This window comes from Uloborus diversus, unplaced genomic scaffold, assembly GCF_026930045.1.
Source record: "Uloborus diversus isolate 005 unplaced genomic scaffold, Udiv.v.3.1 scaffold_1175, whole genome shotgun sequence".
NCBI lineage: Eukaryota > Metazoa > Arthropoda > Arachnida > Araneae > Uloboridae > Uloborus > Uloborus diversus.
This window is the reverse complement of record NW_026557849.1, coordinates 7053-23175: the sequence shown is the minus strand read 5'-3', so window position 1 is coordinate 23175 and position 16123 is coordinate 7053. Positions and strand designations below refer to the sequence as shown.

General features: G+C 34.1%; 1 protein-coding gene across 1 annotated transcript; it reads left to right on the top strand.

Annotated features, from left to right (window-relative positions):
* The first annotated feature begins 2025 nt into the window (after positions 1-2025).
* LOC129232343 (zinc finger protein 883-like) lies at positions 2026-3687 on the top strand. The gene has a single exon (XM_054866494.1). It carries the CDS (start codon positions 2026-2028, stop codon positions 3685-3687), a length of 1662 nt encoding a protein of 553 aa, XP_054722469.1.
* The last annotated feature ends 12436 nt before the right edge of the window (positions 3688-16123 follow it).

Here is a 16123-nt window from a genome sequence, read left to right as displayed (position 1 = left end):
TGTAATAAAATGTCAAAACGACGATTCTTCCAAGGGCGTCCATATGCAAAATTGTAAGGGGGGGGGGACGCTCAGATATTTTCCCCATAGAAACCGATTTCAGGACAGATTTGAGTCATTAAAATTTTATACTTTTAATAAATTATTCATTAATGACTGGGGAAGAAATGTTTTTACATTTTTAAAAAGAAAAGTACTAAAAGCAAGGAAGTTCTAATTTCTAGGGGGGGGGGGGCTCGAGCCCTCCTTGCCCCCTGTATGGGCGCCCATGGATTCTTCTAATTGTTTATAACGAAGGGCGCCCATGTGCAAAATTTTAAGGGGGGGCTCAGATATTTTCCCCATGGTTTAGCAGGATATTTTCCCCACAGAAACCAATTTCAGTACAAATTATAAAGTTATTAAAGTTTGACATTTTTAATTATTTTAATTAATTGCTGGAGCAGAAGTGTTTTACATTTTTGCGAAGAAAAAAGTATTAAAAGCAAGGAAGTTCTAATTTCAAAGGGGCTTCAGTCCCCCCTACCCACCCCTATTGGTCCCCTTGATTGCTTTCGACGAATCTTACCGGTAGACCGGTAAGTAACCGGTTACAAACCGCAGCGTTCTTCATCTATCGGTTATCTCACCGGTTACCATTTTCAGCTGTTGATTGGTTGATTGGAGCACGTGATCATTAGCTGTCACGTGTTTAACTAACCGGTCGCTCCCGGTCGAGCTCGTCGAACACAACCCTTGTTTATAACTTTAGAAAATACTTTTAACTTAAAAAGCCATAGTTTCTTTTTGAAATTTCATTTTCTAAATGTAGTTCAGATAATTTAAAAAAAATGGTATTTTTGAAAAACAAAATGGTATATTTAAAAAAAAAAAATGTGCATTTGTACCTTTAAATACAACCACGGTGCATTAATTTCATTTTATTCTTATTTCAAAAACAATGCGCATTTTTGTTTGAAAGTAGCCAAATTAAAAGTAAATAATTATGCTGCCGAAGTCCACTGTATACAAAAGGCATTAAAAGTTTCACTCAAATTAATTTAAAAGCCAGATTTTAGGGTTTTTCCTTTAAAAAAAATTATTAATTTTGAATCTACTCCTCCCCCCCCCCCCTCTAACCTCTTTAGAGAATCGGGGTTTTATTTCGTGCGACTGCAGGAAAAATATTCCTTTTGTTTCTAATTTTCACCTGAAAAATTCATTTTTAATGACAGTTTGTCTACCCTTAAAACTTCAATTGCGTCCCCATATAGGGACTCTAGAGTCCCCAAAGTTAAAAATTTCCTCCCTGAAATTTCTGCGTTGCATCTTTAATTATTGCCTCCATGAATTATGCCTTCCAACGATTCTTGTACCATTCTAATATAAACTGTAACCGATTTAGTGCAGCTTCCGCGCGTTAAATGCAGTAAAACTGCAACTTTCACAACCTGCAACCCTGCCATCTTGGCGAACGACGCGGCAACTTTTTCATTTGAATGGGGGTACGGCAGGTTGGCGTGTTAAGTTCATGAAGAAAACGAAGTTACACAAAAGTGATACATTTATTCAAACATTTTTGGACAATACAAGAAGGGAAAAGAAAAATGGTAAAAATTCCAAGGATGCGAGGCGCGAGCAACATGGCGCCAATGAAAACATACAGCGCTTCACTTCACTTCAATAGCAAAAAGTAGAGCTATCAATATTTGTTGCCGCAGGGGAAAAAAATGTGATTATGTGGTGAGTCATTGTTTTTTGTCTCGATTTAAGTATGAGAGTTTTTTTTATGATGCTTTAATTTTTCTCTGACTCGTTTATATTTTCCTAACCGAAATAGATTTCTAAAATGCTGTAGCGCGATAAAGTCGCCAAAACGGTAACCCTATCCGTAGAGTTAAACCAATCTGAGACGAAGAGTTTATGTGCAATCAACGTAACGTGAAGAATTTCAAACAATGTTTTGTTTTCTTATCGTTGAGACTTAATTCCTTTTATTTTGTTATTTTCTGACTCGCGAGTGGCACATCGAAGACGAAAATATTAATGTCGCTGCCGGACGACGGAGAAGTGGAATTCCAGCATGTTTATCTCATGGTGGAGGAGGACATTAAGCCTGACATCTCGAATCTCCAGGTGGAGGAGCTCGAGGAGGAAGAAGATATTAAGCCTGAAATTCTATATCTGCAGGACGAGGTCTGCCGACGGGAAGTCGTCGTTAAGTCTGAAATTCCGGATTTGCCGGACAATCAGGAGGACCTGACGTGTAGCGTGTGCGGGAAAACCTTCCAACAGCTGGTTAAACTCCAGAGACATTACGTCACTCATGTCGTCAACAAGCCTTACCAGTGCCACCAGTGTGATAATAGTTACTTCAACAAGCGGAATTTAATGAAGCATTTGCACGTCCATACCAACGTCAAGCCTTTTGCGTGCAGTCTGTGCCCTAAGACCTACTCGGCCAAGAGCAGCCTGGACCAGCACTTCAAGAACCATTGTGATAATAGCTACATTTGCAATGCCTGCTGCGAGGTCTTCAGCGTGCTGAAAGTCTTGGAGCGGCACGAGCGGGTTCACTTCGTGCCGGATCCGGGCTCGGACGCGTACGTCTGTGCCGTCTGCGGCGAGTGGTTCGGGTTCAAACCCGCGCTGGAGGAGCATTACGAGGAGCATCCCGCCGTGCAGACTTTCCCGTGCACCACTTGCGGAGTCGAGTTTTTCTTCTACCACCGGCTCGTGAAACATGAGTTGACCCACGACGAGAAGGAGCGGTGCTGCGTCTGCGGCTCGACCTTCCCGAAGAGGTCGGAGCTCTTCCGGCACGAGAAGACCCACACCCAGGCGCGGGTTTTCGAAGGCGGGATCGTTTATGCGTGTGACCTCTGCGAAGAGTCGTTCCTGATAAAGAGCGACCTTGAAGAGCACTATAATGTGCACGATCGGGAACCTGGGTTTCGCTGCGGCGTGTGCGGGAAGCGGTTCACCATGAGCTACGTCCTCCAGAAGCACCGCTGCGACGACTCGGAGTACCGCGTCCACCGGTGCGAGCGCTGCGACAAGTTCTTCCGGCGCGGCGCCGACCTGCGCCGGCACCGGTATGTGCACGAGGACCGCCCGCACCAGTGCCACGTGTGCCTCAAGCGCTTCGGCACCAAGTGGGCGCTGCGGCACCACTCCAAGATCCACACGCAGGAGCGCCAGTACCGCTGCGAGTTCTGCGGGTTGTCCTTCACGCGGCGCGACAACATGGAGCGCCACTATGCGCGGCACATGCCCGAGAAGCCCTTCCGCTGCAACCGCTGCCCCAAGGCCTTCACTCGAAAAGCGAACCTGATGATGCACGACCGGCTGCACGGGAGCGCCGGCGTGCACAAGTGCGACCACTGCGAGGACTCCTTTACATCCAAGATGTTGCTGTGGAAACACAGCAAGGCGGCACATCCGCAGGTGCGGCGCCACTATGCGTGCGACCTGTGCTTCAAGACGTTCACCATGAAGCACTCGTACGAGCGGCACTACAAGCTGCATACCGGCGAGCGGCCCTACAAGTGCGAGTTCTGCGAGAAGGAGTACATCCAGAAGAAGAACCTGCTGCAGCACCACTTCTATCACCACGTGGGCAGGGAGCGGCCCGGCACGGGTGACGACGTCGAGGACGCCTTGAACGATGAAACCTTGAATGACGACACCTTGATGATGACACCTTGAACGATGACTCCTTGAACGATGACACCTTGAACACTTTGGAAATTATATGAGTTTTTATGTGGGGGTTTCACACGAGCGAGAACGTTGATTAGGCTGCTATTGAGCTCGAAAGGTCTGATTTTTGACATTTTTCGCATAAACAATGACTGGTAGAGCCACTAATGAGTCAGAGCTCAGCTTGAAAAGAGTAGTGACACAACTCAAAAAAGCAGTTTTTTGAGGAAATCTTTTTTCTTTAAATTGTTGCATTTTCAGGGTTCGTACGCTCCTTCAAAACTCCTCCAATACTCCTTCATTTATGACATTTTTTTGAAGGGCTTTTCAAACTCCTTCATTTTGGTTTTAACTCCTTCAAAACTCCTTCTTTTTTAGTTCAAGACTGTATAATCTACCTCTATAACAGAAACTTAAAATACTTCAATTGACAACTAACTTCGTCACTAAGGCGATTTTAATGTAGTCATATCGTGCTTTTATTTTTTTTTCGATTTACAAATTGATCATAGTTAATTCATAAAAGTTGACGGTGAAATTTTTATTCGAAGACTAAGACATTTCATAAGTGAAGTAAAACATGCTTAAATGGTGCTTGGCTATTTTTTCAAGTTTTATGATTATTGTTTTTTCCTCCACCACACTCTCAGCAGCAAAAGTCAGGTCGTCTAATTATTATTTGAATATTTAAAAATACATAAGCAGATGTACTATATTAAGTGATTGTGTCAAAGAAACAATTGTTTAGTAAATCAAAGTTATGATATTTTAAAATAAAAAGGGTCATCCACAAGGGATGTCATGCTGTGAGGAAGAGACGGGCTCATGAAATTGTGACAAGGAGAAGAGAGAGGGTGACAAAAAGTGACATCACACAGTTATTGTAACAATATGTTTATTAAAAATATGGCATGTGACAAGAAGAGTTGGTGAAGTGTGACATTTTGTGATAAAGGGCGAAGGGGGTCAAATATATTGAAAAAAAGTGCGACATTTAATCACAGCGCATTAGCACTCCTTCAAAACCTCATTTAACTCCTTCAAAACTCCTTCATTTTATTTCTGAAATTGAGTACGAACCCTGAAGACGTAGATTAGGCTGCAATTGAGTTCGAAGGGTCGGGTTTTTGGAAGGAGCAAGGACTGATGGAACCACGAAAGAGTTTGAGGCAGGGTTTGAAAATATCATAATATTTTCCTAAATATCGAAAATATTGGATATTTTGATATATATCGGATATTTTGTGATGCATCCGATATTTTCACTCAGCACAAACTCAAGTCTTCAAAATAGTAAATGCATCTACAAATCACTCCTTTATTTTCTTATTTTATAATTACCAGGGCCCAATACAGGCTGATTTTGCTACCGTTTTTCCGGTACCTTCACAAAAATCCTTGTTTTGAAATCGGTACTTTCACAAAAATCAAGTAGTAAAATCAGTGGCTTCACAAAAACATTGAAAATTTCACAAAAATTCGCATTTTAAAATATAAAATTTGTTTCTCTGTTTAAAACAAAACTTAGGTACTCATAAAATAAAAGTCTGAGCAGGTTTATATGAACAATCGCTTAAATAGAAACCTTTTTGTGGTATTTTAACTCATTTTTAGCTGTTTCTCGCCTAAGTGTATTTATGCAATATTATTGCAATCTTTCAACATCTGTTTTGGGAAACCGTTTTTCTCATCATTTCCTATATTGTACACAGTACATAGCCCATTAAACTGAAACTACGATGGTATTTTTCGTACTTCTTAGATTTTTAGCTCCCCCTCGCCAAAAAATGAAACCTGCTAAAAATAATACAAGATGAATTTACACTTTTCGAACTAAAATTTCACTTGTTCTACTTCTCTTTTACAAAAATAGGATGCCTCTAAAATTTCACAAAAACAATGCTGATAAAAAAAAAACTTTCACAAAAATAGAATGATGCAATACTTTCACAAAAATAGATAGCGAGAAAAATATCCTGGATTGGCCCCTGTTTTGATACAAATCAGATTTTGATATGCATCCGATATTTTCACTCAGCACAAACTAAAGTCTTCAAAATAGTAAATGCATCCTCAAACCACTCTTTATTTTCACATAGTGTTATTACAACACGTAGACTCAAAACTAAGATTTTTTCCATTATTTATATCTAATATTTCATTTAATATTTTTATCAACTTTAATGGAGTCGATTAAGCATCAGTTGTTTTACTCATTTTTCTTCTGTTAGCCACCTTTACACAGTTATATTATTCAGAAATAAAAAATATGCATGAGTCGGTGAACAGTCGAAGCACATTTTCTTTTTTCTGACCAACGTTTTATATAGGCCACTCTTGATATGATTTAAAATCGGTACATTACTAATAATTTCATGGAATATTAAATAAAAAAGGAATATTTTATTACTTTGTTATATTAATGATGTGTTAATACATCATAAAAAAACCTTGAACCCTTTGGAAATTATATGAGTTTTATGTGGGGGTTTCACACGAGCGAGAACGTTGCTATTGAGCTCGAAAGGTCTGATTTTTGACTTTTTTCGCCTAAACAATGACTGGTAGAGCCACTAATGAGTCAGAGGTCAGCTTGAAAAGAGTAGTGACACAACTCAAAAAAGCAGTTTTTTGAGGAAATCTTTTTTTCTTTAAATTGTTGCATTTTCAGGGTGCGTACGCTCCTTCAAAACTCCTCCAATACTCCTTCATTTAGGAAATTTTATTGAAGGGTCCTTCAAACTCCTTCATTTTGGTTTTAACTCCTTCAAAACTCCTTCTTTTTTAGTTCAAGACTACATCATCTTTCTCTATAACAGAAACTTGAAATACTTCGATCGATAACTTGATTTCGTCACGAGGGCGATGTTATAAGGCTGGTTTTACTGTAATAGTAATTTTGTATATTTGTTTTCTTTTTCCATAAAGATGTGATTTACAAATTGATTATGAAAGTCCTAAAAGTTGAAGGTGAAAATATTATGTGGCTAAGACATTTCATAAGTGAAGTAAATGTAATTTTATGATGATTGTTTTTCCTTCCACCACTCTCAGCAGCAAAAGTCAGTTTATTTAATTATTATTTTAATAGTTAAAAATACATAAAAAGATGTGATTGTGTTAAAAGAACAATTGTTTGGTAAATTGCAGTTTTGACAACGTAAAAAGGGTCATCCACAAGTGATATCATGCCTCGAGGGGAAGACGGGTTTATAAAATTGTGACAAGGGGAATGAGAACGTGATAAAAAGTGACATCATGCAGTTATTATGACAATATATTTATGAAAAATTTGACATGTGACAAGGGGAGGAGTAAGGTGAAATGTGACACTTTGTGACAAAGGATGACTATGTTGAAACAAAGTGTGACATCATTTAAGGACACCCCAAAAGTACTCCTTCAAAACCCCTCCAAAAGTCCTTAATTTTATTTCTGGAATCGAGTACGAACCCTGATCCGATATTTTGATATATATCGGATATTTTGACATTTATCCTATATTTTCAATTCGCACAAACTAAAGTCTTCAAAATAGTAAATGCTTCCTCAAACCACTCCTTATTTCCACATAGTGTTATTACAACACGTAGGCTTAAAACTAAGATTTCTTCCATTATTTATATCTAATATTTCATTGAACATTTTTATCAACTTTAATGGAGTTACTTAAGCATCAGTTGTTTTACTCATTTTTCTTCTGTTAGCCACTTTTACACAGTTATATTATCCAGAAATGAAAAATATGCATGAGTCCGTAAACAGTCAAAGCACATTTTCTTTTTTCTGACCAACGTTTTATATAGGCACTCTTAATATGATTTAAAATCGGTACATTACTAATAATTTCATGGAATATTAAATAAAAAAGGAATATTATATTACTTTGTTATATTAATGATGTGTTAATACATCATAAAAAAACCTTGAACCCTTTGGAAATTATACGAGTTTTTATGTGGGGGTTTCACACGAGCGAGAACGTTGCTATTGAGCTCAAAAGGTCTGATTTTTGACTTTTTTCGCATAAACATTGACTGGTAGAGCCACTAATGAGTCGGAGGTCAGCTTGAAAAGAGTAGTGACACAACTCAAAAAAGCAGTTTTTTGAGGAAATCTTTTTTTCTTTAAATTGTTGCATTTTCAGGGTTCGTACGCTCCTTCAAAACTCCTCCAATACTCCTTCATTTATGACATTTTTTTGAAGGGCCCTTCAAACTCCTTCTTTTTGGTTTTGACTCCTTCAAAACTCCTTCTTTCTTAGTTCAAGACTACATAATCTACCTCTATGACAGAAACTTAAAATACTTCGATTGACAACTCACTTCGTCACTAAGGCAATTTTAATGTAGTCATTTCGTGCATTTTTTTTTTCGATTTACAAATTGATCATAGTTAATTCATAAAAATTGAAGGTGAAAATTTTATTAGAAGACATTTCATAAGTGAAGTAAAACATGCTTAAATGGTGCTTGGCTTTTTTTTCAAGTTTTATGATTATTGTTTTTTCCTCCACCACACTCTCAGCAGTAAAAGTCAGGTCGTCTAATTATTATTTGAATATTTAAAACTACATAAGCAGATGTACTATATTAAGTGATTGTGTTAAAGAAACAATTGTTTAGTAAATCAAAGTTATGATATTGTAAAATGAAAAGGGTCATCCACAAGGGATGCCATGCCTTGAGGAGGAGACGGGCTCATGACATTGTGACAAGGGGAAGAGAGAGGGTGACAAAAAGTGACATCACACAGTTATTGTAACAATATGTTTGTAAAAAATATGACATGTGACAAGAAGAGTTAGGTGAAGAGTGACATTTTGTGATAAAGGGGGAAAAGGGTCAAATATGTTGAAAAAAAGTGCGACATTTAATCACAGCGCATTAGTCCTCCTTCAAAACCTCATTTAACTCCTTCAAAACTCCTTCATTTTATTTCTGAAATTGAGTACGAACCCTGAAGACGTAGATTAGGCTGCAATTGAGTTCGAAGGGTCGGGTTTTTAGATGGAGCAAGGATTGATGGAACCACAAATGAGTCTGAGGCAGGCAGGGTTCGAAAATATCCGATATTTTGATATATATCGGATATTTTGATATCTATCCTACATTTTCAATTAGTAAAAACTAAAGTCTTCAAAATAGTAAATGCGTCCTCAAATCACTCTTTATTTTCGCATAGTGTTATTACAACACGTAGGCTTAAAACTAAGATTTCTTCCATTATTTATATCTAATATTTCATTTAACATTTTTATCAACTTTAATGGAGTTAATTAAGCATTAGTTGTTTTACTCATTTTTCTTCTTTTAGCCACTTTCACGCAGTTATATTATTCAGGAATAAAAAATATGCATGAGTCGGTAAACGGTCGAAGCACATTTTCTGTTTTCTGACCAACGTTTTGTATTTAATGAGGCACTTTTAATATGAATTAAAATTGTTACATTACTAATAATAAAAATGAATATAGAATAAAAAAAGAATGTCATATCACGTTGCAGTATTAATGATTTATTAATATAGATCATAAAAATGTATTACAATATAACTTTTGGGTTATTTTTAATACTAAACGAACAATATATTATATGATTAAAAAAATTTTATATTTAAAATACCGTAGTCAAAAAAATAAATAAAGAAAAAAACATGATATTTTCATAAAAAATGTCGGATTAGCTCACTTTTGGATTTTTTAAAATTTTCCGAGAAGTTTTTAAAAAGAAAAATAATTAATTTAAATCCTTTTACAATTTAAACTGGTTTTTTATTTGGTCTTTACCACAGACAATGGACATAAAAAGTGAATTTTGAACTTTTAACGGCATTAAAAAATACTTTAAAGATTTTAAATAAATTTAACTTCAACTGGTCAATAAATAACTCAAATTATCTTGACTAAGTCCTGTCATGTCTGATTTTCTCAATATTTGTAGACTATTCAGAGGAAACTACTCTAGCTAAAAGGCTTTCATGTGAATTATTTTTTGCAAACCAACACGTCACAAATTTCGAACAAACAAGGTATATTTTTTTAGAAATTAACAGGTTTACAAACGGTCGGACAGAAAACAGAATAGGATGTACAGTATTTTCATTATCTTACAAAAAAGTTTAATATTTGTTACTCTGTACACAGAAATAGAAAAACAGGCAACATAAAGTTCAAAGAAATGTCTTGATTAAGCTGGAATTCAGTAAAAAGGGATTTAAACTACTTGAGGTTCTACAGTAGTTTTGCATAACAAAATGAAATACAATAAAGTAAAATGCAAAAAAAAAAAAAAATGTAGAAATTAAAAACGAACAATAGGTTTTATCACTCGAGAAGTAACTTTGCCTTAACTGTTGGCAATCATGGAAACTAAAAAATCTGAAACTTGACCATTTTTGGGTTTTGTCATTTTTTATACTTTTCTTCAGATAATGCTGAATTTTAACTAGTTTTCCAACTTTTTTTACCCCAAGACAATTTTTGCCCTGTGTCTATATACTTACGCTTACAATATGCTAGATGTACCCCACATTTTCCCTAAAAAAAGACAAAAAACCCACATTTCTTTAAAAAAACCCAGCTTTAGTTGGGTTTCATTTTAAAAAACTCAAAAAACCCTGGGTCAATGGGCTTTTTTAAAAAAACCTGGTTTTTTGCCAACCCTGTATTTTTTATGTTTATTTTTTCAACTATGGTATTTTTAAAACAAAAGCAGGTTAATCATAGTAATATTGTTCATTTATTATTAAAAATAACCAAAAAGTATTTACTATATTTTTATGATTTATTAATTCATCACTAATATAACAAAGTAATACAATTTTAATTCACACTAAAAGTGCCTAATTACTTTTTAAACATTCCTCAGAAAAAAGAAAATATGACTGTGCACCAACTAATTCATATTATTTATTTCTGAATCATATAACTGTTAAAGTAGTTAAAAGAAAAATGAGTAAAGCAGCTCATGCTAAATGAACTCCATTAAAAAGGATAAAAATGTAAACTGTAACATTAGATATAAATAATGAAAGAAACCTTAACTTTAAGTCTATATATTGTAATGTAAGAAATTTAAGAGTGATTTGAGGATACCAGGGTTGGCCTGATTGGACCCCATTGGTTGAACCCTATGGGTTTTTTTTGGAAAAAACCCATTATTTAGCCCACTTTTGGGTTTTTTAAAATTTTCTGATAAGTTTTTAAACTTCTTTTTCATTTGATCTTCACCAAAGACAATGGACATAAAAAATGAATTTTGAACTTTAATAATATTTCTTATCTTTTAACGGCGTTAAAAAAATACTTCAAAGTTTTAAATAAATATATTTAACTTTTTTCTTTGAGTGGTCAATAAATAACTCAAATTGTATTGACTAAGTCCTGTCACTTCTGATTTTCTCAGTATTTGTAGATTGTACAGAGGAAACTACTCTAGCTAAAAGACTTTCATGTGAATTATTTTCTGCAAACCAACACGTCGCAAATCTCGAATAAACAAGGTATATTTTTTTTAGAAATTAAGAGGTTTTACAAACAGTTGGACAGAAAACAGAATAGGATGTACAGTATTTTCAATATCTTACAAAAAAGTTTAATATTTGTTACTCTGTACACAGAAATAGAAAAACAGGCAACATAAAGTTCAAAGAAATGTCTTGATTAAGCTGGAATTCAGTAAAAAGGGATTTAAACTACTTGAGGTTCTACAGTAGTTTTGCATAACAAAATGAAATACAATAAAGTAAAATGCAAAAAAAAAGTAATTAAAAACGAACAATAGATTTTATCACTCGAAAAGTAACTTTGTCTTTGTATGATGTGAAATGTAGAGGGAAAACGTAATATTTAAATGGTTATAATTAAATTAACACACAAATAAATTCCAGAGAAGAACAAAGATAAATTTTTAGTTCCAATCGCTTAAAGTTTTAGGGATGTTTATAGTTTTTTTTTTAGTATAAAGCATTTTTATGAAAAAAAATAATGTGAAGTTTCGTGATGGTAACTTCTTACTATTTCTTCTGAAATACATTTGCCCTAAAAAGAATAAAATTAAAAAAAATTGAAAAAAAAAAAAAAACTGAATTTACAAAATTCCTCTAAAAAGTGAAAAATAATTTTATTTTTGAAACACCATCGATAATACTTTTCAACATAATTTTTGAAGTTGACGCAAAAACGATAGATAAAACGCCCAATCCAAAAAAAAGTGGACATGAGGATGAAAATTCAAATTTCATTCAATATGGTTGAAATTTTGCATACACACTGTTAAAAGTATACTATTTCATATTTTATTGAAAAAAAATTTCATTTATGTCATTAACATTCTTATTTTAATTACTAAAGTGGAACTATATCAGTACGAACTAGACTGCACCAAAACTGCTTATGTTGCATGGTCTATTACAGCTGAACAAATAATTCTAGAAATCTATAAAGTTTCACACATAATCTGACATTCATTAGCAACAGTTTTTTCCTGAAGAGAAATGTCTACTAATCTTCACTACAAAAGGTAAGCATATTTAATTATTCTTAATTATTGTGTCACACCCGCAACAAAAAAATGCATTTATATTTCCACAGAAAAATTTATTTGCCTAAAAGTTTTGAAACTTTGTATTCTAAAATAGTTTACTAAAGTACTTTGAATAACAAACAGAAAAAAAATTAATTAATGTTTTAATTGGAGTTATTAAGCGTTGCGGGTGTGACGTGTTCCTGTTGCGGGTGTGACATTTAGTTAAAGTCACACCCGCAACATCTTTTTAAATTAAACACAAATGTAATTCTGGAATGCATGTAGATGACAGCACTAATGTTTTAACCTTTGACCTAACCTTTGGCCTTTGACTTATTTGTCTAGACCCCCAGTTAATTCAAAATTAGTATCTTTAGAGCATGTGCAGTTGATTTATTTAGTTTGGTATTCTATATTATTGGTTCTCCTAAGAAACATTTTTGTATTTCTTGATTTATAATTAAGGCAACTATTCAATAAGGTAAGATTTTTTTTTAAATAAAACTTTAAAAAACCAAAACAATATTTTATCTTTTTTAATATGTATAAAAATGTATAATTTTGCTTTCAGCATTTGACTTTTTAAAACAAATAATGTAATATTAGGGACAGATTATTTTTTACTTCAAATTCAAAATAAATATAAAGAAATAATAAAAATAGTAATGAAACTTTTATTAAAATATTTATTAAAAAAAACTTTGGATAAAATTCTGTCAGTTAAAGTTTTAAATGAATCAAAACTTAATGTTTTTAATTTCATTTGGGGTTAAAAAATTCAAAGAACTTCAAAAAAAAAAAAAAACATCTTCAACAATATATTCTGGGACTTGTAGTGCTATATTTATTCACTTTACACATTTTTTTTTTTTTTTTTTGCAGAAGAATGAACAGCACTGAAAGATTCCGAAATCATCGTAAAAAGATGAAAGAAAACTCGGCTAAATACTCGGAATATTTTCTAAAAGAAAGGGAAAGAAACAAAGCAAGAATAGAAATTACGAAGAAACTACTTTAAAAAATTACATCTGTGGCCATGAAAAAAAAGAAAATGTAGAGGCAAAACCAGAATGAGAGGCAGAGAAAGTGTAGAGAGAGAAAGAAATCTTTGACAAAAGGGGCTACACCATCTCCAGCTGTAGAAACGGAGTCGATGGCAATTTTTTGAAGAGCTCAAACCTTTGGTAATGCAATTTATAGACAGGTACAATCTTCTGTTAATGTCATACAACCATAAAGACTACAACATTAAAATTGCATGGTCATACTTTGCACGGATTCATAGATAAGGAGCTGTGGATGGTGTTAGTGCGGTAACAAAAAAAGATGGTGTCACTTGCCGTTCTACAACGTAGAGCAACAGTCAATTCTGCATCGGATTTTGCCATTTGAGCAGAAAAGGCTCTTAAAAAAATCAGAGTACTTTATTCTGCGGAGAGCAATATCACAAAAGATGTTGCAAAAATGCTTCACGCACGCTGCTGCCTTGTACAAAGCTATACCAAACTTACAATCGGTACACCATGTTGTACCGATGGATATGGGTACAATTCAAGTGGCAGGCACTAACTGCAGAAAGTGCACTGAAGATAGTTTCATTATTGCTGCCTCAGTCGGAAAGGATCTCCCTGGGTAATATAAATGCTATTGGAGATTTTGTAGAATTAGTTTTGTTTTCTACCTCAAAAAAAAAGTCAAATCAAGCAACTAGATGGAGAAGACATACAAGTAGAATACTTGGAAAAAAAACCCTTCAGAACATGTATACATCTGGCCCAATCAGTCAGACATATCATGGGAGAAACAGAACATTGTAATAAGAAAACTAACATCCCCTGAAATCATCAATTCTAGATTGGAAATGAGATTTATGTAAAAAAATTTCCTTAGTTATTTGCAATTTCTCTTATTTATTACTGTGCTAATCATAAAATGTTTGATTGATAACTATTTGTGTATGTTGTTATGTTATTGGCCACACAAGTCACACCCGCAACGGGGTGTCACACCCGCAACGGCAACTTTGAATATTTTTTACAGTGAAACTAATTGAGTGAGTATCTAAATTTTTGTATAGAATAATTAGTTAAGTATTACTGTCTAACATAAAAAAAAACTAGTTCGATCAGTTGATATAATTCACAGAGTTTTGAATGTTTTGATCGCAAGGTGAAAATGCATGTCCTTTTTATGTCACACCCGCAACGGGTAGAAATTAATTTTTTAAAAAATAAATAAAATATCAATCAACTTGCAAATTGACATCAATGTACCTGCAAGTAATCTTTATTGAAAAATATAAAAATTGAAACCTATACTCTAAAATATTTTTGCTGATGACTAATTTAGTTAGTGTAAATGTCACACCCGCAACTTTGGATTGGGCGAAAATCATTCACAGCCATAACTCAATGTTTCGTTCATAAATTTGGATGATTTTCTGAAAAAAATATGAACAAAGCATGGTTACTCTGGATTTTACTTTTTGTTTTTGCGCCAACTTCAAAAATTATGTTTAAAAGTATTGTTGATGGTGTTTTAGGAATAAAATTATTTTTCACTTTTTAGAGCAATTTTGTAAAGTCGGTTTTATTTTTTTTTTCCTCCAAATGTTTTGCTTGTTTTTTTCTATTCATTGATTCAGCGTAGAAGTGCTAGTGCTGTGACTTAAAAAACCACTCTCTAGTAAAGCTCATGTAGCCAATCAGGGATGAGAAATTTCTGTAATTTTTGAGGCTGTGGAAAAAGTCTTTTTTTTTCTCCAGTTTTTTGTCTGGCTGAAATAGAAACATTAATTTTTTATGGATTAAAATGTATCAAACACAGTGAAACCTCAATAAGTAGCCGACCGGTTAAGTGGTCACTCCGCTTAAGCGGTCGTTTTTCTTTGGTCCCGACAATGTCTCATTCACAGTAATATAAAATGATCCTTCTTTACTGGTCATCAAATTTAATTTTACCCGGTTAGCTAGTCACTCAAAAAATTGTTTTCTAAAACTCCTTTTCCTTATCGAATCTTAGAAAATAGTGTCGGACTTAGTTAAAATTCAATGAGAGTCATTTTTTCTTGAAATCTCGATCCTCGGTTCTGGTCATTCAAAGCATACTTCTTGCTGTGACTCTGCCGAGTGCCGAGAATATGACTCAAACTCCTTCCAGCAAGACAGACAAAATCTAACACCTGGAGAAAGTTAGTCAGTAATTAATATCCGTGTTCAAGGAACTACAACACAGGAATTTAAAGCTTGATGTACGTCAGAAGAGATAGTTCTTTTCTGTAAGCAACAACTTCATCAGTCAACATTGAAGGATTATATTAATGTACCGTAACCAGGATTGGCAAAAACCCGAGTTTTTTTTAAAAAGCCCATGCACCCAGGGTTTTTTGGTTTTTTTAAAATAAAACCCAAAAAAACCCAACTAAAGCTGGGTTTTTAAAAAGAAATGTGTTTTTTTTTGTCTTTTTTTAGGGAGAATGTGGGTACTTGTAGCATAGTGTAGCGTAAGTATATGGACAAAGCACAAAAATTGTCTTGGGGTGAAAAAAGCTGGAAAATTCAGCGATTTCTGAAGAAAAGTATAAAAGACGACGAAACTGTACATCCTATTCTGTTTTCTGTCCGACCGTTTGTAACACCTGTTAATTTCTAAAATATACACCTTGTTTATTCGAGATTTGTGACGTGTTGGTTTGCAGAAAATAATTCAAATGAAAGCCTTTTAGCTAGAGTAGTTTCCTCTGTACAATCTACAAATATTGAGAAATCAGACGTGACAGGACTTAGTCAAGATAATTTGAGTTATTTATTGAGACCAGTTAAAGAAAAAATTTAAATATATTTATTTAAAATCTTTGAAGTATTTTTTTAATGCTGTTAAGAGTTAAGAAATACTATTAAAATTCAAAATTCATT

Excerpts from the sequence above, each read along its gene's own strand:
- LOC129232343 (XM_054866494.1), top strand. The coding sequence starts at position 2,026 with ATGTCGCTGCCGGACGACGGAGAAGTGGAATTCCAGCATGTTTATCTC.